This window comes from Schistocerca americana, chromosome 1 (genome assembly GCF_021461395.2).
Source record: "Schistocerca americana isolate TAMUIC-IGC-003095 chromosome 1, iqSchAmer2.1, whole genome shotgun sequence".
NCBI lineage: Eukaryota > Metazoa > Arthropoda > Insecta > Orthoptera > Acrididae > Schistocerca > Schistocerca americana.
This window is the reverse complement of record NC_060119.1, coordinates 1,162,109,572-1,162,136,978: the sequence shown is the minus strand read 5'-3', so window position 1 is coordinate 1,162,136,978 and position 27,407 is coordinate 1,162,109,572. Positions and strand designations below refer to the sequence as shown.

General features: G+C 44.5%; 1 protein-coding gene across 1 annotated transcript in view; it reads right to left on the bottom strand.

The window, feature by feature from the left end:
• Positions 1–517: 517 nt before the first annotated feature.
• Positions 518–27,407, bottom strand: part of LOC124597792 (3 beta-hydroxysteroid dehydrogenase/Delta 5-->4-isomerase type 1) — a 239,250-nt gene continuing 212,360 nt past the window's right edge. Inside the window, exons 7-8 of the mRNA XM_047135961.1 lie at positions 14,736–14,891; positions 518–930 (exon numbers count right to left, since the gene is read on the bottom strand). Coding sequence (XP_046991917.1) covers positions 518–930; positions 14,736–14,891 — 569 coding nt within the window. The remainder of the gene's footprint in view (positions 931–14,735; positions 14,892–27,407) is intronic.

The window sequence follows — 27,407 nt, the reverse complement described above, 5'->3', positions numbered from 1 at the left end:
CCGGTCTCACGCAGACGTTGGTACACAGCAGCAAAGGTCGTGTGATGCGGGATACGGCGATTAGGATATTGTTGTTGATAAACGTGCTGTGCAGCTCCTCCGTTATGGTGCACCACGTATTACGCACCAACCATATCAGTGTACTCGCTCCAGGTGTATCCCTTCATTAGTAAACAGAGACAATGCACTACTACACTGGTGGACAGCAGTTGCCTACAACTGAAGAGCGTAATACGCCCTCGAACAACTGAAGATCAAAATACGGCCTCTAACAACTGAAGAGCGTAACACGGCCTCCACCGGTTTAAATAATCCTCATAGGAAAAAATGACATTAGGGAAAAATATTTGTTTTGATGTCTCCTACAAGCTCCCAGAGGTTGTCGGTTTAAATAGTTTTCACCCTGTACAAGTCAGAATCAAGTCTAAGTTCTTTATGCGCTCGGGCGGCTGCCACGTTTAAGTGTCCTCGCTGTAGACGACCGAGGCTACGAAGTCGACGGTGTGGCGAGGCGACCTCACAGCTTGTCGCGCGTGTACCACTTGTTGGCGCGTGCGAGCGCGTCGGCGGCCGAGTACTTGGGCTCGTACTTGGTGCAGAGGGCGGCGCGCAGGCGCGAGAAGAGCACCACGGAGTTGAGGTAGGCGACGGCGGCCCGCGGCGACACGGGAGCGCGCAGCTGCAGCAGCGACAGCGCGCCCTCCAGCGCCGCGGCCAGCAGGTAGGCCAGCGGCGCCGGCAAGTAGAGCGACGTGACGCGCACGCGCAGCCGGCCGTCCGGGCGCGCCGTGACGCGCGCGCAGAAGCGCAGCAGGTCGACCGGCGGCGTGTCGTCCGTCGCGAACAGGGGAAGCCCCGCCGCGCTCAGCACGGAGGGCTGCGGCGACGCCAGCGCCCGCGCAGCGCACACCAGCGCCCACGCCGCGTTCCCTGCACACCGCCCCACACACGCTAGTCTGCGGCTCTCGACTTACGCAAAGAAATAGTACTGGAACATACAACACATTCATACGTTGTTGACTGGAAACGGATTTAGAAATGGTGGGGACTACTGAACTTCGGCGGCAGGATGAACGCACTACAGGGTTACAAAGAAGAAAGGAAAAACTGGTAGAATCTGACCTCGGCGAAGGTCGGTTTGGATTCGGGAGAAGTGAAGGGCCACATCAGGTAATACTGAATGTAAAACTTCTCGTAGAAGATAAGTTAAAGAAAATGAAACCTACGTTTACATCTACATCTACATTTATACTCCGCAAGCCACCCAATGGTGTGTGGCGGAGGGCACTTTACGTGCCACTGTCATTACCTCCCTTTCCTGTTCCAGTCGCGTATGGTTCGCGGGAAGAACGACTGCCGGAAAGCCTCCGTGCGCGCTCGAATGTCTCTAATTTTAGATTCGTGATCTCCTCGGGAGGTATAAGTAAGGAGAAGCAATATATTCGATACCTCATCCAGAAACGCACCCTCTCGAAACCTGGACAGCAAGCGACACCGCGATGCAGAGCGCCTCTCTTGCAGAGTCTCCGTAACGCAATCACGCTTACCAAATAACCCTGTGACGAAACGCGCCGCTCTTCTTTGGATCTTCTCTATCTCCTCTGTCAATCCGACCTGGTACGGATCCCACACTGATGAGCAATACTCAAGTATAGGTGGAACGAGTGTTTTGTAAGCCACCTCCTTTGTTGATGGACTACATTTTCTAAGCACTCTCCCAATGAATCTCAACCTGGCACCTGCCTTACCAACAATTAATTTTATATGATCATTCCACTTCAGATCGTTCCATACGCATACTCCCAGACATTTTACAGAAGTAACTGCTACCAGTGTTTGTTCCGCTATCATATAATCATACAATAAAGGATCCTTCTTTCTATTTATTCGCGATACATTACACTTGTCTATGTTAAGGGTCAGTTGCCACTCCCTGCACCAACTACGTATCCGCTGCAGATCTTCCTGCATTTCGCTGCAATTTTCTAATGCTGCAACATCTCTGTATACTACAGCATCATCCGCGAAAAGCCGCATGGAACTTCCGACACTCTCTATTAGGTCATTTATATATATATTGTAAAAAGCAATGGTCCCATAACACTCCCCTGTGGCACGCCAGAGGTTACTTTAGCGTCTGTAGACGTCTTTCCATTGAGAACAACATGCTGTGTTCTGTTTGTTAAAAACTCTTCAGTCCAGCCACACAGCTGGTCTGATATTCCGTAGGCTCTTACTTTGTTTATCAGGCGACAGTGCGGAACTGTATCGACGCCTTCCGGAAGTCAAGGAAAATGGTATCTACCTGGGAGCCTGTATCTAATATTATCTGGGTCTCATGAACAAATAAAGCGAGTTGGGTCTCACACGATCGCTGTTTCCGGAATCCGTGTTGATTGCTACAGAGTACATTCTGGGTTTCCAGAAATGACATGATACGCGAGCAAAATACTGGTATACTTAGAGAAAGTTTTGACCATGTTGACTGGAATGCACCTTTTGAAATTCTGAAGGTAGCAGAGGTAAAATACAGCGAGCGACATGCTATTTCCATGTCAGTCTCCAGACTTTCGTGACCGTTGCCACTAAAGTTTAAATCTTTTGGGTTGTTAGGCCACATCATATTTCCTTCTAAAATAATCGACGTTTCGACCCCGGTACTGGGATCTTCTTAAGGATGTTTCGGCTTCCACTACTGCTAGTATCCTGAAGAAGATCCAGGCACAGTGGTCGAAACGCGATTATTTTAGAAGGAAGTATGACGTCTCCAGGCAACCCAGAAGATTTTAACTTTAGCCTATTTAAAACTTGTACAGAAACCAGAGGGTGGTTGGAAGAGTCGAGGGGCACGAAAGGGAAGCAGTGGGTAAGAAGGGAGTGAGACAGGGTTCTAACCTAGCGTCGATGTTATTCAATCAATACTCTGAACAAGCAGAAAAGGAAACCAAAGAAAAATTTGGTGAAGGAATTAAAGTTCAGGGAAAGGAAATAAAAACTTTGAGATTTGCCGATGACATTGTAAGTCTGTCAGAGACAGCAAACGACTAAGAAGAGCAGTTGAACGGAATGGACAGTGCCTTGAAAGGTAGCATATAAAAGACAAAAGGACCAAGAATGATGGAGTGTAGTCGAATTAAATCAAGTGAAGCTGAAGGAATTAGATAAGGAAACGGGACACTTAAAGTAGTAGATGAGTTTTGCTATTTGGCCAGTTAAGTAACGGACGATGGCGGAAGTAGAGAGGATATAAAAAGTAAATTTGCAATGACAAGAAAGGCGTTTTTGAAGAAGGGAAATTTAGTAACCTCGGATATACACATATCAAAAAAGGTTTTGCATCACCTCGGTTCCGCGAGTTCCGGAACTTGTATAGAAAACTTGAATACAGATCAACATAAAAATCATGCCCGCGCTGCTCATAAAAACCAAACATTAACTGTTGTACCACCATACACGAGACCTTATGAGGCGGTGGTCCAGGTTGTTGTACACACCGGTAGCTCTAATACCCAGTAGCACGTCCCCTTGCTTTCACGCATGCCTGCATTCGTCGTGGCATACTATCCACACGTTCATCAAGGCACGGTTGGTCATCAAGGCACTGTCGGTCCAGATTGTCCCACTCCTCAACGGCGATTCGGCGTAGATCCTCCAGAGTGATTGGTGGGTCACATCGTCCATAAACAGCCCTTTTCAATCTATCCCAGGCATGTTCGATAGGGTTCATGTCTGGAGATCATGCTGGCCGCTCTAGTCGAGCGACGTCATTATTCTGAAGGAAATGATTCACAAGATGTGCATGATGGGGGCGCGATTTGTCGTCCATGAAGACGAATGTCTCGTCGATTTGCTGCCGATATGATTACACTATCGGTCGAAGGATGGCATTCACGTATCGTGCATCCGTTACTGCGCCTTCCATGACAACCAGCGGCGTACGTCGGCCTCCCATAATGCCACCTCAAAACAACAGGGAACATTTCACCTTGCTGCACTCGCTGGACAGTGTGTCTAAGGCGTTCAGCCTGACCAGGTTGCCTCCAAACACGTATCCGACGCTTGTCAGGTTGAAGGCATATGCGACACTCATCGGTGAAGAGAAATTGATGCCAATCCTGAGCGGTCAATTCGACACATTGTTGGGCCCATCTTGACGGCGCTGCATGGTGTTGTGGTTGCAAAGATGGACCTCGCCATGGACGTCGGGAGTGAAGTTGCGTACCATGTAGCCTACTGCGCACAGTTTGAGTCGTAAGACGACGTCCTGTGGCTGCACGAAAAGCATTATTCAACATGGTGGCGTTACTGTCAGGGTTTCTCCGAGCCATAATCCGTAGGAAGCGGTCATCCACTTCAGTAGTAGCCCTTGGGTGGCCTGAGTGAGGCATGTCATCGACAGTTCCTGTTTCTCTGCATCTTCTATATGCCCGAACAACATCGCTTTGGTTCACTCCGAGATGCCTGGACACTTCCCTTATTGAGATCCCTTCCTGGCACAAAGTAACAATGCGAATGCGATCGAAAGGCGGTAGTGACCGTCTAGGCATGGCTGAACTACAGACAATACGAACCGTGTGCCTCCTTCCTGGTGGAATGACTGGAACTGATTGGCTGTCGGACCCCTGCGTTTGATAGGCGATGCTCATGCATGGTTGTTTACATCTTTGGGCGGGTTTGGTGACATCTCTGAACAGTCAAAGGGACCGTGTCTGTGATAGAATGTCCACAGTCAACGTCTATCTTCAAGAGTTCTGGGAACCAGGATGGTACAAAGCCTTTTTTGATGTGTGTAGATTTAAGTGTTAGGAAGTCCTCTCTGGAAGTATTTGTCTGGAGAGTAGCCGTCTACGGAAGCGTAACGTCGACGATAAACAGTTTAAACAAGAAGAGAATAGAAGATTTTTAAATGTGATGCTGCAGAAGATTGCTGGAGATTAGATGGGTAGATCACATAGCTAATGGTTCAAATGGCTCTGAGCACTATGGGACTTAACATCTGTGGTCATCAGTCCCCTAGAACTTAGAACTACTTAAACCTAACTAACAAAAGGACATCACACACATCCATGCCCGAGGCAGGATTCGAACCTGCGACCGTAGCGGTCACGCGGTTCCAGACTGAAGCGACTAGAACCGCACGGCCACATCGACCCACTCACATAGCTAATGAGGAGATACTTATTGGAATTGGGGAGGCAAGAAATTTGTGACATAACTTGACCAAAAAAAAAAGGGATCGGTTGACAGGAGAGATTCTGAGACATCAAGGGCTCGCCAATTTAGTACTGGAGGGAAATTTGTGTGTGTGTGTGTGTGTGTGTGTGTGTGTGTGTGTGTGTGTGTGTGTATATGTATGTGTGTGTTGAGGGGGGGGGGAGGGGGAAAAAGCGTAGAGGGAGACGAAGCGATGGATACAGTAACCAGATGCAAAAGGATGTGGGTTGCAGGAGCTATTCGGAGATGAAGAGGGTTGCACAGGGTAGTGTAGCAGGGAGAGCTGCATCAAACCAGTCTTCCCACTTAATATGGAAACAGTATAAAGTAGGCTTTCACGGCATATGTTTACTTCGCTTAAAGCTATCGAGCTGAGAGTCCGCAGTCGATACACAAAAAGCTATTCCCCGATATTCCGTCCCCAATATTCCGTCTCCGCCTGCGGGAGACATCTTCGGAGGTAAAACAAATTCTTTACCAAGGGCATGCGCTCGTTGTCGTAACAAGGCTTCATGTCTCGGTTTTTGCAGTTTACGCACTTTTGCGCTTTGCGTGCGTCTTTCTCGTATTCGGCAATTTTGACATCTCTTTCGGGTGTGTGTCATCACGTTTCTCAAAACAATTTCATTTAACTACTCTTTCTGCTCCATTTCACTATCGCAGCAGGTCCTCGGGTGGTCCTCAGAGCTGCATAGAGGGCATCGCCATTCGTCACGTGATGCCGATTGTGTGATTATCTCTGGCTGACGCTTTCGTTCTCCATTAAAAGCAAACGATGATCATTCTGTTGGCTCAAGTCTGCATCTACATCTACATCTACATGTATACTTCTCAGGCCACCTTGCGGTATGTGACGAGGGGTATTGTGTATATCACTGTCCCTTCCCCCTTTTCCTCTTCCGTATGTAATAAAATGGAACACCTACAGCCGTCCGTACGATATTATTTATTATATCCAGAATGAGATTTTCACTCTGCAGCAGAGTGTGCGGTGATATGAAACTTCCTGGCGGATTAAAACTGTGTGCCGGACCGAGACTCGAACTCGGGACCTTTTCCTTTCGCGGGCAAGTGCTCTACCATCTATTTCTATCTCATTTTTTTCTATATTGTTCGCTGAATTTGTTCGTGGAGGGCGTCCGATGACACTCGTTCAGGTCGTTCGGTGATACGTCTACTCATTTTTTTTTTATTAGAGGGTAGCTAAACTCTCTGACCGAACACGCTGAGCTACCGTGCCACCATTTTTTTGGTCGGTATTGTTCGTTGCGTTTGGTTTGGCCGGACGTCACAAGACATCCGTGCAAGTTGATCGTTGAGTCCTTTACTCATTTTTTTTAATTACAGAGAGAAAACAGCCCTCTGACCAAACACGCTGAGCTACCGTGCCGACTGACCATCTGAGCTACCTAAGCACTATTCACTCCCGTCCTCAGAGCTTTACTTCCGCCAGTACCTCGTTTCCTACTTCCCAAACTTCACAGAAGCTCTTCTGCGAACCTTGCAGAACTAGCACTCCTGGAAGAAAGGATATTGCGGAGACATGACTTAGCCACAGCCTGGGGGATGTTTCCAGAATGAAATTTTCACTCTGCAGTGGACCGAGACTCGAACTCGGGATCTTTGCGTTTCGCGGGCAAGTCCTCTACCATCTGAGCTACCCAAGCACGATTCACGCCCCGTCCTCACAGCTTTACTTCCGCCAGTATTTGCTATATGGATACCAGTTTCGGTGCTTCAGTGCAACATCTTCAGGTCTTAACTGACGCCGAGAGATTTAACTGCAGTCGTATACACGATCCATAAGTGGCCGTCATGTATTAACTGTTTTTCGCAGACTACCTGTAACAACGATATTGTCAATCCAATCATTAACCACCACCTCAGCTTAGTTGCTAGTTGATGATGGGGGGGGGGGGGGGGGGGGACAATATTGCTGTTACAGATAGTCCGCGAAAACCAGTTAAGAGATGCTGGCCACTGATGAAGCATGTATACAATTGTAATTAATTCTCTCAGCATCAGTTAAGGCCTGAAGATGTTGCACTGTAGCACCGAAACTGATAGCTATATAACATATCATCGTACGGGCGGCTCTAGGTGCTCCATTTTATTAAGTAAGTGAACGGCTGAAGTCCCTCAAACCTCCAATCACGTGGATGGACATACAAAAACTTTTCCGCTTACAGTCACGAATGGTTCACAGGACGAAAGATTGTTGATAGGCCTCCGTCTGGGCCCGAATCTGTCTAATTTTCTCTTCGTGGTCTTTTCGCGAGATATACATGGAGGGAAACAGAATACTGGTCGACTTTTCTAGGAACGTGCGCTTTCGGAAATTTAAGCCACAACGCGATGCACAGCGCCTCTCCTGTAGCGACTGCCTTGAACTTGGCTGAGCACCTACAAGAGGCTATTGCGCTTAATAAATGAACTTGTAGCGAAACGTGCTGCTCTTCTTTGGATCTTTTCTGTTTACTATATCAATTCCGTCTGATACGGGTCCCTGACTGAAGAGCAATATTCAAGAATTGGTCGAATGAGAGTTTTGTAAGCTAGCTCCTGAAGACTCTTCCATTGAACCTCTGCCTGTTATCTACTTATGTGGTCGTTTCACAGAAATCGCTCCTTACGCATACCTACGAAAGTAACTGATTTGAGTGATTTTCGTCAATTCCGTAATCATACAATAATTGGTATTTCCGTGTATTAATGCCTAATACATGACATTTTTTGTGTTGAGGGCCAAATATCAGTCCCTGCACCAAGCGTCCATCCTTTGAAGGTCGACATCCGTTTCTTATGTAACTTAACACTTTTCTTTTCTGTTAATACTATTTTGGTGTTTGTAACTCTATGTGAACTGTCCCTGCGTGCGCGCACGATAATGTATTGCATTTGATAAAACGATCGTCTCACTGAATTTCATTTCATGGCTGGGGCCGATTTGTCAGTATGTCAAAAATGGCTCTGAGCACTATGGGACTTAACATCTAAGGTCATCACTCCCCTAGAACTTAGAACTACTCAAACCTAACTAACCTAAGGGCATCACACACATCTATGCCCGAGGCAGGATTCAAACCTGCGACCGTAGCGGTCGCGCGGCTCCAGACTGTAGCGCCTAGAACCGCTCGGCCACCCCGGCCGGCGTCAGTATGTCCTCGGTGGCAGTTCCTTTTCTGTTTGTGTAAATGAGTGTTAACACTTTTTCTTTTTTCAATGTATAATTGCTCAAAACTTCAAACGATACCCCAGTTGTCGCAAGTGGATGCAACACATCTTTTGCCGTTCTTAAATATTGTTCTTGGTGGGTCTAAGGATCGTTTCAACACTTTGCCTGTGCGATCCGCAGTCTCTTTAATTAATGAGAAGAAAACTTTCCCAGATGCCAGCCGTTGTTCATTATTATTTATTTTTCTCTTCTTGGACGGAGTGCTCTATCCACCAGCTAGCCGAACAGGAAATGAACTACCGCGTGGGGTTACTGACTAATTGGCTCTAGCAGAAAATGTTTCCCGAGATGGAAGACAAGAAGTAAAATTCAATTAGAGGAGCATTTTAGCAAAAGGCAGTGCTCCATCATGCGTGGAGTTATAGAGGGGTCATGGACATTTACAAACAGCGTAACAACTTTAACAGAACAGAAATTGTTAAGTGAGATAAAACACAGATTCCGACGTTGTGCCAGCATTACACTCGAGTTACTCTCAAACGGGAACGATGACATCACAAACAAATAATCACGCAATTGGTATAACGTGACGAATGGCAGTCCCTCCATGCAGTTTTATGAAGTCGGGGATCGCTCGTGCCCTTGTGGCAGTTGCTGTCTTATCTATGAAGACGTCACGCACAGATGAAGACGAAACGACAGGGAATAACTTTATACATCAACCAGGGCCTTTGAGCCTGGAAGGTTTGACTAAAAGATTACATTGTGTCTTCGAGATTAAGTAACTGATTATATTCCTTCACTTCTTCTCATACTGTTTACAGCCCATGAACATTTCACAATAGTATAACCGACTTCGAACAGACAGGAGCATATTCAGACCGCTAATATATAAAGAGGAAACAGTGAATAATTAGACAATCTACGAAATCTGCCAAGTAATCACGTTATGCGAAAAAACAATAAAATTATATTTGAAGGTAAGGCTGCACAGTTGCAGATTAGTTCTCATTCGTCTTCGTTATAAGTTCTTTGAAGAAAGAAGGCTGTAAATGTTTGAGAGTTGTTGTGACTTTGTGAAACAGACTGATAATGCTAGCATAAATTATGACTTCTTACCTGCTTGGTTATATAATTTGATTAAATGAAACCATATGGTTCCAGAGACCTTTTCATCTCTCAAACATCTATGATTTATACATGCAGGTTGAAGCGGCGAATGGAAATGTGTACCATAGCTGGGATTGGAAACCGGGTGTCCTTCACACGAGGCAGATACGCTAACCACTACGCCACCCTGCCTCAGTGACCGAGTGAGGTGGCGCAGTGTTTAGCACACTGGACTCGCATTCGGGAGGACGACGGTTCAATCCCGTCTCCGGCCATCCTGATTTAGGTTTTCCGTGATTTCCCTAAATCGTTTCAGGCAAATGCCGCTCCGTCTCTAATGACCTCGTTGTCGACGGGACGTTAAACACCACTAACCTAACCTAACCTAACCTGCCACAGTGGCTGTGCGTAATTGCACGGACTCCTCAGCACGCATCCCACCTCAGTCCAAATTCCCATTCACACCTCAGCCCACATGGTATTTCCCAAAAACTCGCACAGCAGTGCAAGGCTCTCCAACCGTATTGGAATAGCACCTCAATATCGAATGAAACGTGGGATCCTTCCTAAAACCCAGGCGTAGGTGCGTTTATCCCCCCGCCCCGCTGACAAACAGAAATTATGCGAAATGAAAGCAGCTCTTCAAAAGGCCAATGAGAGATTCTTTTAACAAATTCGAAAGCAATATTTTATCTGCAGATTCTAAAACTAAACCCCTACAAATTTTGGTCGTACGTAAAATCTACACTCCTGGAAATGGAAAAAGAACACATTGACACCGGTGTGTCAGACCCACCATACTTGCTCCGGACACTGCGAGAGGGCTGTACAAGCAATGATCACACGCACGGCACAGCGGACACACCAGGAACCGCGGTGTTGGCCGTCGAATGGCGCTAGCTGCGCAGCATTTGTGCACTGCCGCCGTCAGTGTCAGCCAGTTTGACGTGGCATACGGAGCTCCATCGCAGTCTTTAACACTGGTAGCATGCCGCGACAGCGTGGACGTGAACCGTATGTGCAGTTGACGGACTTTGAGCGAGGGCGTATAGTGGGCATGCGGGAGGCCGGGTGGACGTACCGCCGAATTGCTCAACACGTGGGGCGTGAGGTCTCCACAGTACATCGATGTTGTCGCCAGTGGTCGGCGGAAGGTGCACGTGCCCGTCGACCTGGGACCGGACCGCAGCGACGCACGGATGCACGCCAAGACCGTAGGATCCTACGCAGTGCCGTAGGGGACGGCACCGCCACTTCCCAGCAAATTAGGGACACTGTTGCTCCTGGGGTATCGGCGAGGACCATTCGCAACCGTCTCCATGAAGCTGGGCTACGGTCCCGCACACCGTTAGGCCGTCTTCCGCTCACGCCCCAACATCGTGCAGCCCGCCTCCAGTGGTGTCGTGACAGGCGTGAATGGAGGGACGAATGGAGACGTGTCGTCTTCAGCGATGAGAGTCGCTTCTGCCTTGGTGCCAATGATGGTCGTATGCGTGTTTGACGCCGTGCAGGTGAGCGCCACAATCAGGACTGCATACGACCGAGGCACACAGGGCCAACACCCGGCATCATGGTGTGGGGAGCGATCTCCTACACTGGCCGTACACCACTGGTGATCGTCGAGGGCACACTGAATAGTGCACGGTACATCCAAACCGTCATCGAACCCATCGTTCTACCATTCCTAGACCGGCAAGGGAACTTGCTGTTCCAACAGGACAATGCACGTCCGCATGTATCCCGTGCCACCCAACGTGCTCTAGAAGGTGTAAGTCAACTACCCTGGCCAGCAAGATCTCCGGATCTGTCCCCCATTGAGCATGTTTGGGACTAGATGAAGCGTCGTCTCACGCGGTCTGCACGTCCAGCACGAACGCTGGTCCAACTGAGGCGCCAGGTGGAAATGGCATGGCAAGCCGTTCCACAGGACTACATCCAGCATCTCTACGATCGTGTCCATGGGAGAATAGCAGCCTGCATTGCTGCGAAAGGTGGATATACACTGTACTAGTGCCGACATTGTGCATGCTCTGTTGCCTGTGTCTATGTGCCTGTGGTTCTGTCAGTGTGCTCATGTGATGTATCTGACCCCAGGAATGTGTCAATAAAGTTTCCCCTTCCTGGGACAATGAATTCACGGTGTTCTTATTTCAATTTCCAGGAGTGTATGAACTCTACAAATAACCTTCTCTTGCTGGCCGGCCGAATTGGCCGTGCGGTTAAAGGCGCTGCAGTCTGGAACCGCAAGACCGCTACGGTCGCAGGTTCGAATCCTGCCTCGGGCATGGATGTTTGTATTGTCCTTAGGTTAGTTAGGTTTAACTAGTTCTAAGTTCTAGGGGACTAATGACCTCAGCAGTTGAGTCCCATAGTGCTTTGAGCCATTTGAACCATTTGAACCTTCTCTTGCTGACAGTATGGGTAATGAAACTGTTGGTGATAAACAGAAGGCCGAAATTCTAATCCTAGCTTTCAAAAAGTCGTTTACGATAGAGGACTGCAGCACCATTCCCCCTTTCAATTATCGAACAAACGCAAGGATGACTGACATAGTGTTTAGGGTATCTGGGATTGTAAAACAGTTAAGATCCTTAGACGCTAGGAAGGCATCTGGCCCAGACGGTATCCCCGTAAGATTTTATGTTGGCTATGCTACAAATATAGCACCATTCTTATCCAGAATCTATCAGAGATCCTTGGAAGAGCGAATAGTTCCACGGGACTGGAAGAAGGCCCAGGTCATAGCAATCTATAAAAAGGGTAGAAAATCATCGAATACACAAAATTACCTGCCAATTTCCATGAAATCGATTTGCTGTAGAATCATGTAACATATTTTGTGTCCTGACATAATGACCTTCCCAGACTCTGAGGAGCTCATCTGCAGAAACCAGCACGGTTTTAGTAAACAGCGGTCATGCGAGACACAGCTGGCCCCCTTTGTGCATGATATACAACAGGCTCTAGATACCGGCTCCCAGGTTGATGCCATATTTCTCGACTTTCGAAAGGCGTTCGACTCAGTTCCGTACTGTCGCTTGCTCCAAAAAGTGCGCACTTACGGCCTATCCGATGACATGTGCGATTGGATAGATAGTTTTCTAACAGGAAGGGAGCAGTATGTCGTCCTGAACGGGATGACTTCAACAGAAACAAGCATAACTTCAGGTGTGCTCCAGGGCATTGTAATAGGTCCGTTGCTTTTTACTTTTTACATAAACGATTTGGTTAATGGTATTGACAGCGGCATTAGACTGTTTGCCGATGTAGCTGTAGTCTACAGGAAAGTAGTATCACACGAAAGTTGTGAACAAATCAATGAGGATTTGCAGAAAATAAATGCGTAGTGTAATGACTGGCAGTTATTTGCCAATATTAGTAAGTGTAACCTACTATGTATAACAAGGCAAAAATCCCCATTAATGTACGATTACAAAATAAATGCCCAGTCTTTGGAAGCGGTAACATCTGTCAAGTATCTGGGTGTGACTATTGGAAATGATCTCAAATGGAATGATCAGATTACACAAGTAACGGGCAAGGCGAACTCTAGATTGCAGTTTATGGGTAGAATCCTGAAGCGATGCAGACCTTCAACAAAGGAAATAGCTTACAATACGTTAGTTCGTCCAGTCTTATGAGTATTGTTCGTCTGTATCGGACCCTTACCGGTTGTGTCTGATTCAAGAGATTGAGAAGGTCCAAGGAAGAGCGACAAGATTCGTGATTGGCACATTTAGCCATTGCGAGTGCGTTACAAATCTCATAGAAATTTTGAAGTGGGACACACTTGCAGATAGACGGCGCGCTAAGCGGAAGGGCCTGCTCACTAAATTCCGAAATCCGATCTTCGCCGAGGATGTAGAGGATATATTATTACCATCAACTTTCAAATCGCGCAATGATCACCATTCAGAGATAAGGGAAATTAGAGCTCGTACTGAGGCGTTCGGACAGTCGTTTTTCCCTCGCGCGATCTGAGAGTGGAACAGACGGGGGGAAATATGACTGGCGAGAATTGTGCCCTCCGCCACACACGGCTTGGTGGCTAGCGGAATATATATGTAGAGATGTAGAAACTTATGATTCCAGGGATCTTTTCATATCTCAGACATCGATGACGTTTGTATGCAGAGTGAAGCGATGAATCAAAATTGTGCAAAGCCACTGTGGCATTGTGGCGTAGTGGTTAGTGCATCTGCCTAGCGAGCACGAGACCTGGATACGAACCTTGGTCTTGGTACAAATTTTCATTCACCACTTTAGTCCGCGCATAAGGTGTCTGAACGATGAAAAGGTCTGTGGAACCATATAGTTTCATTTGATTGAAGTACCTACGCTTGAGTTTTAGACTGGATCCCCCGATTTGTTCGATGCTAAGGTGCTATTGCAATAAAGTTGGAGAGCCTCTGCATTGGTGTTTGAGTTTAGGAGGAATGCCAGGTGGGCTGAGATGTGAACGGGAATTCGTATTGAGAAGGGAGGCGCGCTAGGGCAGTCTGTGCAGCTGTGCAAAGCCACGGTGCCTGGGTGTCATAGTGGTTAGCGCATGTGCCTAATGAGCTGGAGACCTGGGTTCGAACCCTGGCCATAATCCAAATTTTCGTTCATTGCTTCGGTCAGCAGCATTTGATTAGTGTATAGTCAAAGCTAAACTTTGAATGACAATCTGTTCAATGTTTTTATGTTCATGATGACAAGGTGTTCTGATGTTAAGTTTCAAAATTTTCGCCGCGTTCATGTACAACAGAAGAAGCAATTTCAAGTTAATGTTGTTTCACGTATTCTGAACGTTGCATTTGTTTCTGTAGTCTATTGCCCGAAGCCATTTAAAATCAATTAAAAATTAATAAGTTAGTAAACAATGGACTGTATACGATAACACTGCTTTCCTTGTGGTTTTTTTTTCCGGTGGGGATGAAACGCTTACACTTGACAGGCTGTTGCGGAGAGGTATATCAAACCAGTGTTCAGACTGTAGGCCACAAAAATGACATTAAAACAACATTATAGAAAATAATATACCAAAACACACAAAGATTCATCCCAAACTGTGTCCTCTGTTGCGGTGCAAGAATAGTTTCCCAGTACTTCACAGATTTAGACTGTAAATCGACGCTGATCACTGTAAACGACGCCGTTCCTTGGACTGCGAGCATTTACAGAGTTATGTCGTAACTGGTTGTTGTGAGGCGGTACTCCTGTGCAGTGGCGGAGGCGTGTAAACGACACGTACCCACGTAGGTGACCTGCTGTCGGCCCCCCGCCCCCGCAAGCAGCGGCAGCCGTCCGTCGCAGGCCCGCGCGACGCGCAGCAGCGGCGGCAGCAGGTGAGGGTCCAGCTCCCCGTACAGCAGCGTCGGCCGCACCGCCACCGTCCTGAGGACGCCGCCTGGAACACGCCCCGAAACGTCTTCATCTGTACTCTGAGAATCGCTGCTCACACATAGCACTGGATGTTAACAGAGTCCTTTCAGCCTTGGTCATGAACTAAATGCAAAAGGTTGTGCTCAATAAATCAGAGAACATCCGAAAGTAAGAAAATTATAATTACCAGAGAAAAAAAAAAATCACAATGGGAGTCCCACAGGGCTCAATTTTGGGCCCACTCCTACTCCTCATGTATATGAATGACAATCCACTTCACATCCAACAAGCAAAATTCGTACTTTTTGCAGACGTTACTAATGTTGTAATAAATCCCATTAGAGAGAAAGCAACAGAAGAGTTGGTAAATGATATTCCCCAAAGAATTATTAAGTGGTTCTCTCAAAATGGACTCTCACTAAATTTTGGAAGGAAAACACGCTACATTCAACTCCATACAGCAAATTGAGTCATACCAACAACTGTTGTAGCACATGAGCAGGGCCGACGGCGGTGGCCACGCGGTTCTAGGCGCTGCAGTCCGGAACCGCGCGGCTGCTACGGTCGCAGGTTCGAATCCTGCATCGGGCATGGATGTGTGTGATGTCCTTAGGTTAGTTAGGTTTAAGTAGTTCTAAGTTCTAGGGGACTGATGACCTCAGATGTTAAGTCCCATAGTACTCAGAGCCATTTGAACCAACCAACATGAGCAGGAAGTGGGGTAGAGTGCTCCAAATTTTTGAGTGTACATAGTGATGAAAACTTGGAAATTTGAACTGGAGGTAGTATATTACTGAATTTCTCAAACAATTAAGTTCATCTGCTTTTGCTCTTCCTATAGTTGCTAATCTTGGAAACAAACGTATCAACCTCGCCACAAAAATGGTTCAAATGGCTCTGAGCACTATGGGACTTAACATCTGAGGTCATCAGTCCCCTAGAACTTAGAACTACTTAAACCTAACTAACCTAAGGACATCACAGACATCCATGCCCGCGGCAGGCTTCGAACCTGCGACCGTAGCTGTCGCGCGGTTCCAGACTGTAGCGCCTAGAACCCCTCGGCCACTCCGGCCTGCCAACCTCGCGACTCAGTAATGTCGTACGGAATAATTTTCTTGGGTAACTCATCAGTTAGAAAGAAAGTATTGATAACGGAGAAGCGAGCAGTAAGAGTAATATTTGGTGATCACCCACATAAGTCATGTGAGTACTTCTTCGTGGAGCTAGGCATTTTAACTGCGCCGCCAGAATACAAATATTCACTGACGAATTTCGTCATAATCCATCACAACTTGAGAAGAACAGCGATGTACATACCTACAACACTATAGGGAAAAATGACCTTTATTACCCACTGTGCAGGCCGTCAGTGGTTCAGAAAGGAGTTCAGTATGCAGCAATAAAAATGTTTGATCATTTGCCCAATAACATAAAATGTCTGACGTAGCAAAGCAAGTTTTAAATCTAATTAAAATCTCTTTTCTCGGACATCTTCTATTCCACTGACAAATTTCTACTCAGAAATTACCTATACAACCAACTCAACAAAAGTTTGAAATATCATAGAGTTTACTACAGTGACATCTTGTAGTACACCCAGTGAGATTTGCACAATACCTTATTCCTTCTGAAAACCAGAACAGTTTCGGTTAGTTACAAAAAATCATTACAAAACAAAGAAGGCTCTCTCCTGAGTGTACATCTTAAAAACAGTGAAAATCTTTTATCTTATGATGATGATTATCAGTCTTTAGTAGTGAGGATGTCCTCCGCGCAAGCGGATGAGTTCTTCCATTCTGCGAGGCCAGCTCTGGATGAGACCATCAAATTTACCTTGGGATATGAAGTCTCACTCCACAGTGGAAGCTTCAGTGAGGTCCTGAAGATTATCTGGTGGACTCGGACATTGTGCAATGGCCACCTTCAATAGATGCAGTGCATGCCTAGTTGCTTTCACATCTGGGGACTGTGTTGGGCAACTCATTCGGCTGATGCCTCTTTGAAGATACCGAGACGCTGCTAGAGTACAGAACCGTCTTGCATTGTCACCGGCTAGGATGAAGTTGTCACCGCCTTCACGTCCCTAGGGCCTTACAATCGTTTGTAGGATCTCTTCGAGGTATCGGGGACCCGTCAAATTACTGTAGATGGGAATTAGATAGGTCCGCCGTCCCATCATTATTACCGCCTAGAACGTTATACTTCCACATGTAAAAGGACGGACTTCCTGAACGTATCAGCGTCCCTGGTGTCGTCTAGCGCTTCTCCAAACCCCAACACGTTTAGTGTCCGGTCCAAATCAATCTTGGTGTCTCAGAAAACGTGACATTACTCCATTCTCCAATAAACAATGTTTATGTGCAAGCGCTCAACTCCTTCGATTGCGTCGGTTCCGTTGTTTCAGTGCGAAACATCTCTTGGGTCTTCTGAAATGACGCCCACTCTGATGCAATCTTCTACGCACTGACTGGGTTGAGATACGAATCACTGTTGCCTGGGAGAATCATTTCAAACGTTTCTGGCCGCTGATGTGGGGCCCTTCGAGCAGATTGTTGCAGGAAACGATTATGCATTGGTGTCGTCGTACCAGGACCACCGCAGAGAGGTCTATCGTCCACATTTCCTGTCTCTCTGTACCGTCTCTCCGTACTTTTCTCACACCTTAGACACACCACTTTGCGTGACATACAACCGATCGGCAACATCTTACTGTGTATGACCTCCTGAAAGTAAAGCCACAATCCTGACTTTATCAAAGTGTAGTATGCCGCTACGTGGCATGTTTCTGCAATGCAGAACACAAACTGAATGAAGCTGTTGTTGACATTGGACTGCTCGCGGTGTGCCGCTGCCGCAGCGGAATGTTTACGTGACTGAGAATCGACCAAAAAGCATGTCAGTAGTGAACATTGTCCAGTGTATGCTCTCTAACTAGATAATTGCTGAAGAGCCTGTGTCAAAGAGACCTCTAGTGTCGTTGACTACATTTACGATAGTATTCTCAACTTTTTATTGAGCAGTATATACCTTTATTTGCAACTTCTTGAAGATCTTGCTGGTGAGAACACCACGTTTGAGCCAAATGGAGTGCTTCAGAGACTCTACTCGCCAACTTTTCTCTTGAGTAATGGGATACAATCACCACGATATCTTCACCATAGTTTCTTAGTTAGTCATATGTTCCATAGATCATTCGAACGATTCTTTTATCGTAATGATATGGAACGAGTCAATTTACCGGATGTGTGTACATGATCAGTGTCAACATTAATGAACACATTATTATTTTTAGTCTTACTGATGTAACTACAATTAACTTTTTTTTACTGGCTACGAGTTTTCAAGTAGAAAATCGTCAATAGGATTAAAGAAGTTGTCCAAGAAAGAAATTTTGTATATAAGTGTGTGTGTACTTTAACAAGACCTAGGACTCCACATGCATGCAGACCTTCTTTGGGGCACTAATAAATTTTATTGGAGAAATCTCAGAACCATTCGAGACACACACAGGGCTCAGACAAGGAGATACTCTCCCACCACTTTTATTGAACATGGTCTCGGACAAAATTATCGAACAACTGGGAGAAAAAGTAAAAGGGTTCCAGTTAGGAAGAACACTTGCAAACAAGACAATCATAACATGCCTGGCACTCGAATACTTACATGAAGTCTCTGCCGAACACGTTTACAGGTATCGTAGGAGAAAACACAGTACATGGAAAGAAACACCAACACAAAAGCCATGAACACAAAATAAGGAAAGGTTAACAGTGTGGAAAAATACGGGTATCTAGGGGAATATATACAAATAGGACGATCATGCAAGGCATCCAACATACAACAGATAGAAATACTACAAGACTACAAACAGTCATCAACCAATGACAATAAAAGAAACATTCCAAGACAGGCAACACTCAGGTACTACAATACATCTGTGCTGTAAGAAGCACTTCACACTTCAGAAAGAACTACAATCGCAGCATCGGACATCACAGAGAAAGAAAAAATATAACGTAAAATCGTCAGAAAAGTTTTGGAGCAGTATGCAGAGATGGTATGTGGATGAAGAGACCGACCAAAGAATTATACGAACACATAGACAGACAGACACATACATGATCAGAAAATGTGAGACCTGAGTTTTTCCTGGCGTATACAACTTTCAAATAACTTCCGGGAATTCAGTCAGGTAACACTTTCAGCGACCGCCGATATTTCTGCGGGAGAACACCCCGCCATCTTCAAGGCAAACTGCAACGGACAGGCGACGTACAAGCAAACTTAAATCCTCGGTTCTCGGACTGAAGCAGGAAAGATAAAACACACACTGAACACTAGTGCGACCAAAGATGACCAAAGTCAGAGCTATCGATAGTGAGACTATGAATTCGCAGGTGAGGTAGCATTGACTCTGTCCCTCTATTTTTTGACAAGAGAGAGAGCCGGACTCTTAACAGAGTTTAAACAAAAACGTTCATCCCTGTTAACGAGGTTGCTCGCTAATTTAATCTCAACAGCCTCCATGACCAGTATTACGAGCAGCCGGATGGAGTTGCGATGGGTAGTCCGTTGTCTCCTGTGACTGCAAATTTGTTTATGGAAGACTTTGAGGAACGTGCATCGGAATCGGTGCCTTTGAAACCTGCCTGTTTCTTTATATATGTTTACGATACCTTTGTTGTTTAGCCTCATGGTAGGGAGAATTTGAATGCCTTTCTAGAACATCTGAATTCGGTCCACCCGAACATTCGCTTAACGATGGAGGTGGAAGAGGATGGTTGCCTTCCCTTTCTTGACGTGTTGGTTAGGAGGAAAGATGATGGGCCATTTGGACATGCAATCTACAGGAAACGTACTCCCACCGACTTATACTTACGGGCTAATAGTTGTCAGAGCTATCGATAGTGAGACTACGAATTCGCAGTTGAGAAATAAAAACTTTGAGGTTCGCCGATGACATTGTAATTCTGTCAGAGACAGCAAAGGACTTGGAAGAGCAGTTGAACGGAATGGACAGTGTCCTGAAAAGGGGGTATAAGATGAACATCAACAAAAGCAAAACGAGGATAATGGAATGTAGTCGAATTAAGTCGGGTGATGCTGAGGGAATTAGATTACGAAATGAGACACTTAAAGTAGTAAAGGAGTTTTGCTATTTGGGTAGCAAAATAACTGATGATGGTCGAAGTAGAGAGGATATAAAATTTAGACTGGCAATGGCAAGAAAACCGTTTCTGAAGAAGAAAAATTTGTTAACATCGAGTATAGATTTAAATGTCAGGAAGTCGTTTCTGAAAGTATTTGTATCAAGTGTAGCCATGTATGGAAGTGAAACGTGGACGATAAATAGTTTAGACAAGAAGAGAATAGAGTGGTGCTACAGAAGAATGCTGAAGTTTAGATGGGTAGATCACATAACTAAAGAGGAGGTATTGAACAGAACTGGGGAGAAGAGGAGCATGTGGCACAACTTGCCTAGAAGATGGGATCGCTTGGTAGGACATGTTCTGAGACATCGAGGGATCACCAATTTAGTATTGGAGGGCAGCGTGGAGGGTAAAAATCGTAGAGGGAGACCAAGAGATGAATACACTAAGCACATTCAGAAGGATGTAGGTTGCAGTAGGTACTGGGAGATGAAGAAGCTTGCACAGGCTAGAGTAGCATAGAGAGCTGCATCAAACCAGTCTCTGCACTGAAGACCACAACAACAACAACAGTTGTCACCATCCGGATCAGCGAGAAGGGGTACTTCGTACCTTGGTACACGAGGCACATATCGTTTCTGACGCTGAGACTTTGCCAGCTGAGCTGTCCCATCTTGAAGTTACATTTCGTCAAAATGGGTATAGTGATAGACAGATTGAACGTGCGTTGCGCTATCGACCAACTGTACATCGGGTGACTGATGATAATTCTGAGTCGACACCTAAGTCTACTGCCTTTTTGTCTTACGTAGGAAACACTTCCAACAAGATCGGTCGTATTTTACGGAAATACGATGTGAAATGTGTTTTCCGACCTCCATCTAAAATTAGAGCGCTTTTGAGTTCTGTTAAGGATGATCTTGGTCTGCGTAAGGTGGGTGTATATCTTATTTCTTGCAGCTTCAGCATGGCATATATTGGTCAAACTACCAGGACCGTGGAGAACCGATACACTGAGCATAAACGGCACACACGATTACAGCAGCCAAGTAGATCTGCTATTGCCGAACATTGCTTCGATACTGGTCACCCCCTGTTATATAATAACACTGAGATATTGGCATGCACGTCCAGCTATTGTGACAGTGTTATTAATGAGGCAGTTGAGATTAAATTAGCGAGCAACCTCGTTAACAGGGATGGAGGTTTTTGTTTAAACTCTGTTTAGGATCCGGCTCTCTCCCTTGTCAAAAAAAGAGGGACAGAGTCAATGCTACCTCACCTGTGAATTCGTAGTCTCACTATCGATAGCTCTGACTTTGGTGGCAATAGTGTTTAGTGTGAGTTTTATTTTTCCTGCTTCAGTCAGAGAACCGAGGTTTTAAATTTGCTTGTACGCCGCCTGTCCGTTGCAGTTTGCCTTGAAAATGGTGGGGTGTTCTTCTGCCGAAATATCGGCGGATGCTGAAAGTGTTACCTTGCTGAATTGCTGGAAGTTATTTGAAAGGATGATCAGAAAATGCCGAATAATGGTCTGTGGACACATACATAGAATGAACTACAACAGACACACAAAGAGGATTTTTGATGTAAACAGCTCAATTAAAACAAATTTATTTCAAGAAATAGAAAGAGAATTAATTCATGCTGGAAAAATGGGAAATGAAAGAGATAAATTGAGAAACAAAACTATGAACATTAAATTTGAAGTAAAAGAAAGGAATAAAACTAGGAAAATAAGGAAGGAGTAAAGGCAGTAGGAACACAGTCAAAGAATGAAGAGATTACAGGAAGAGAAAACGAATAAGGAAACATAAAAAAATTGAATAATCATGTAACATTCAAACTGAACACTGCTTTATGGACAAACACCCATACCCCTCTTCTTTGTTTACTTTTGATGTTTTTAATTTTATACGTTTTTTTCTTTTGCGCTACAACATCAAGGTTCCATATTACAAAATGTAATCAGTAGTGCAATTTAAAGCTATTCTCGTTTATACTTCGGTCTCAGTTGCACATTATGTAATAAATGATATGTTTCGATCTCTTTGGATCATTTTCAGATCTAAAACAAAGTAAAACTAAATGTGCACTTGCTATTATCTTACAATAAGCAGAAAAGAACTGCACATAATAGAAGAATTTACCAATATAGTTCCATCAGTCACCTGCTATGTCTATGTCAGAAACTCATATGTGAATATTGTTACAAAATTTATATGTGGTGGAAGTAGAGGGAGGGGAGGGAGAAAAATGGAGAGAAGAGTAGAAAATGGAGTGAGGTTGATTGTGGGAGGGAATGAGAGCAGGGAGGGGGAGTGACATGGATGTCATGAGTTTAACAGGAAAGGGTCTTATCCTGAAATTATGAAAAGTATAGCTATGAAAAAATTCTCGTTAAAATATTAAAGAATATATGTGGCGCATCAGCTGTCACAGCGTCCTAGCAGCAAGCCAGCTCGCACTCTGGCTTCTGTACACACCATAAAACCGTGCTCCATACAACACCACTCAACAGAAGCAAATGCAGTTAACCAAACCGTCACGTCCTGTTCTCTGTAAGGATAGTTGCTGCACATAGTTTCACTTTTATACTTTGTTGCTTTAAACTTCTCATGTTCGTATACTTTCAGTATTTTACATTTTTAAGATTTAGTGACACTTAATTCAGTTCTAGCTACTTCACGTAATTCCACTTTTATAATGTTACTATTTTATGTCTCTTACAATTTAAACATCAGTTATTCAATATTTTTAATATTCTAATGTGAATTTCTTTTTACAATTTCAGTTTTTACAGTTTAACATAAGCCTCATATGGTTTTATACTTTCAGCGTTTCACACCGTTAACCTTTTAAGACATTAATTCAGTTTTAGTTATTTTATATTCCACCTTCATAATCTGGAATTTTGTGGCTTTGGATTACACTTTTAATGATTTATTGAAACATTTTTACATAGTGTTACTTTGTACAATTTTACTTTAAGATCCTCTCTTCTTAAACTGTAACTCCAACCCTTCGTACCCTGTTTACTCTCTCCCAACCCTCCCCTACCTGCATTTAACTGCCTTTTATAGTTTACAAACCCATTCTTCTACACTTTTAATATTTTAATGCCGATTTTTACCTACAGTGATAAATCGTGCTTTTTATAATTTAACTCTCTCTTGATAAACTTATGACATCCCTACCACTCCTCACCCCTCCCTGCTCTCTTCCCCTCTCCCAGTCACCCACACTCCATTTATCCATCTTTTCCTCCCCCTTCCCTCCCTTTCGTCCTTTCGCCTACTACCATCAGATGCCAATATAAAACACTGACTAAGATTGAAAAACACAGTACTCTGATATGAGGTTCTGACTCAGATACTTTAGGTTAATGACGCAACTATATATGTAAATTTTACATTTACGTACAATTGTTTTCTTCTTGTTTTAAGGTAGTAGCACATATTCAATATCATTTTGTTTTAGATCTGAGGATGATCTCAAGAGATCGAAACAGGTCATGTATTAAAAATATGTAACTGAGACTGAAGAATAAATGATAATTGTATTGAATACTAACACAGTTGCTCTTCTCTCATGGTAAATGTGTCGGCTAAAATATATAATAGAATTACCTAAACTATATCATGGAATTTACGGCTATATCCGCCAAATCTTATAACTTGAGCGTTTGTAGCGACCCTTTTTTCTATCCCGACTTCCGTATCCTTCATGAAAGTAGGAATGTTAATTTATCTATACATTGACTGGTGTTGAGGGGTTTTGTTTTATCCCGGCTAGTTCTTAAATTAACCCCAGTGAGTCACTACACGTATTGTCTTCCCAGTTCTGAAGGAAAAAACCATAAGTAAATTAATACTAGTGTTTTCAATAGATTCTCGTTCACTTGTTTCAGTTACTAGTCAGCAGTTTATTCTTGGTGAAAATCACGTAACCTAATTATTTATGAACCTAAATCGAAGTAAAGTTCAAGACGAATAGTCAGTTTCAAATTAACACGTTATTTCATTTAACAATAATTATTAATAAATCAGTTCATTGACACGATCGCATTCAAAGGGGTTCTTTGAATAAGTATCTAATCTGGAATCCCGTAAAAATAAGAGATACTAAACAACGTTCTGCCACTATCGATAAAAAGATTGTTCCCGTTTAATATCCGTAAACTGTCACGAACTGTGATTACTAGTCGCGTGAAGTAAAGCTTTTCCACTATCACAATACAAAGTCCAAATCTGTCCAAAAATCGTTAATTCCGTAAAATATTTAAATCTTCACGCGAAGTGATGTTAAAGTCAGAGAGATTATTGATCACCTCCCCGTTCCTCCAATATGACAAAAGTTCTAATTCTGATCTGAAATTAATGCTTCCCAAAAAATAATCTCGTCGCGATTTATTCTTGCACCCTGGTTTAATAAAGCTCCTATTGTTGCTTCCTAAAGCTGTACGTCCTAATTGACTTCGAACGGACTAGAAGATAGAGACTGGAGTATCATAACTGCATTGTATGTCTATTTATACTTTAGTAAACGCTATCTTTGGTGTTCAAGACCTACGTTCTGTGATTATAATATTGATTTTCTCATATATAAGAATAACTAATAATTTAACCATTTCTATCGTTTTCCCCCCTCCCATGCTTACAAAATTTATGATTAAAATTCTTTTCTTTTTCTATTATTTTTCTACTATAGATTTCCCTCTATTTGACTCATATTTCGTAAATTAATACTTGTGGAGGGGCTTGGGACATTTTCTGAATATATTTCGCGGGCATGGGAGCTAATTTGGGAGCTATTTTGGTTTATTAACACCGATAGGCGTTGTAGGTGCTACACGTTGGATTTAGTTTTTTCGTTGAGTAATTTTTTTCCTATTTCGTGCACCACTTAACTACTTCATGAAGCTTATCATGTCGGACTTCTTTTTTTAAAAAATGAATAATAGTTGAAACGCACAGTGGTAACTGACAACCAATGCAATGGCATCTCGTAGACGAATCGATGTGAAATACAAATATAGTTTGTTCGCCCTGATTGAGCTGGCATGGGGTTCTGGGAACAGAGGTAGCAACCTCCGCCTACAAAAATCCAAAACACAGAAAATCACAGGGAGAGTGGCAGTTCTAGGGGAAAAGCTGCACTTTCATCACGCAGTGCTGGCATTCCACATGTGATTACTCTCTCAACACGGCACGGCATTCACTTCGTGACTTAAGTATGAGTCCCACACAAGAGTGTCAGATCGCTGCGATCTTTTTTAAAAAAATTTATAACCTTTTTTATTGTCTTATGAACTGGAAATGACTTGACTTTTCGTTGTCCATGTTCATTGTGGCTACGTATTACGGGGAGGTCAGCTCCGTGTAGAGGAATGCCTCGTTCATCCGGCTCTTGCTGCATCTTGGTGTTGATAGGAGTGCGGCGGTTTGTTGTTGTTAAAGAATTTGTTGATCGGCCTGGTTGCCGATAATCACCACAGCTCTTTCAAAGGCTGTGTCTAATGTAATGAGAAGTTGTACAGAAATATTTAAGTGTTCATTTTTCCCAGGCGCTGTTAGACAGTGGAATGGTAGAGAAATAGACTGAAGACACTTAAGTGTGGCTTACAGGATAATTATGTAGATGAAGACTTAGATGACGCCGTAGTGTAGAGGACAGTGTCGTCTTTGAATGACTAGGAGGGAACAGGAGGACTTGGATAGAATTTCTATTTTCTCTGATGAACGGCAAGTTGGTCTAAATATATGAAAATGTAGAAAAACTAATGCTATAACGTTCGAATACAGTATTAGTGGTCTACGGTTTGACATAATAAGATTAAGTATCTAAACATAATGTTGCTAAGTGACATGAAATGGATCGAGCTCTTAAGGTCGGTTGTAGGGATGGCAAATGGTCGACTTCCGCTTACTGGAAGAATCCTAGGAAAGTTTAGCTCATCTATACAGGAAACAGCCTATAGAACACTTGTGCGATCTGTTCTGTAGTACTGATTGTGTGTTTCGGATCCTGGCGAGATCGGATTAAACGAAGACATCTAAGCAGATCAGAGGTATGTTACTAGATATTTTTTAGCGGTTGGTTCGATCAACACTCGATTATTACGGAAATGCTCCATGAACTCAAATGGGAATCCGCGGAGATGAAGTAGAAGTTCTTCTTGCCGAAGCACTGTTAAGAAAGTGTAGAGAGCCACCGTTTGCGACAGATTGCAGAACGATTCCACTGCCATCAACATACGTCTCGCAAAAGAACCGCGAAGCCAAGAAAAATCAGGGCTGCTAGGGAACCACCTAGACAGTCGTTTTTCCCTCAGTTCATTTGCAAATAGAAAAGGCAATATCTTGCAGTGGTACGAGGTACCCTTCACCATGCACCATATAGTAGCTTGCGAAGTATCTACGTAGATGTAGATGTAGATAATTAACCATGTACATGCCATTTGTGACATGGTTAACTTGCTGATCGATCATGTTCCGTACCACCATAGTTGTATCAGATATAAAAACGACCGTATCTGCGATTGCAGAAACTTTGGGACAATAAGTCGTCTTCAGCTAGCCAAAGCACGAAGTAAACTACCAATGTGCCCAGGAAGCTGTACCACAGATGTTGAAACAGATGTCGGCGGACGGAACAGGATCTCAGGGCCTGATGTACAGGACTACTGCAGGGCTCAGTGGGCTGAAGTGTTGTGCGGTATGTGCCCCTTCAGAGTCTGGGCAGTGGTAGTGACATGGTCAGTGACAGTGGGGTGCTACAGTGCTACAGTGCGTGTCAAACAATGCCTGCGGCGACAGCAAAACACCGGCGCGGTGCAATGCCAAGCAGACGTGAAGGTCGCCTCGGCAGGCGGAAGGGCCGCCGCTACTGGGAACCGCCGTAGCAGCTGACGCAGCACCAGGAGGCAGGAGGTCGCCACACCACCGCGACACATGCAAGACTCAGCAGTCGAGCCAAGCGAGCTGTCTGCAGCATTTAAGCTCGCCGGGCAAAACACGAGCGGCATTCAATAACTAAAGCGGCAAACTGATGTAGAAATGAAACTGTTTCTAGGAAGACTTTGGCACTTTCATGACTTTAGGTTAGCTTCATGGGGATGAGCTGATAACAGTGTGACCTCCCCTTCTCTCTTTGCTCCGTTTCTTTCGCTGATCTTTCCTCTTCTTTCTTCTTTCTTTGTACCGCGGCCATATCGCCGGGTTTTCCATGCAGCAATGTAGTGAGAAGGGGGCACATGTGTGTGGTGGTTCACGATATCGTGGCGCTGTGAGGGAGCATCACTCGTGCCTCTGGTTTGAGAAGATTGATGACTGAAGTACGAACATTTCTCAAAAGAAAAACAGATAAGTGCTCTCTTTTCTTTTAAA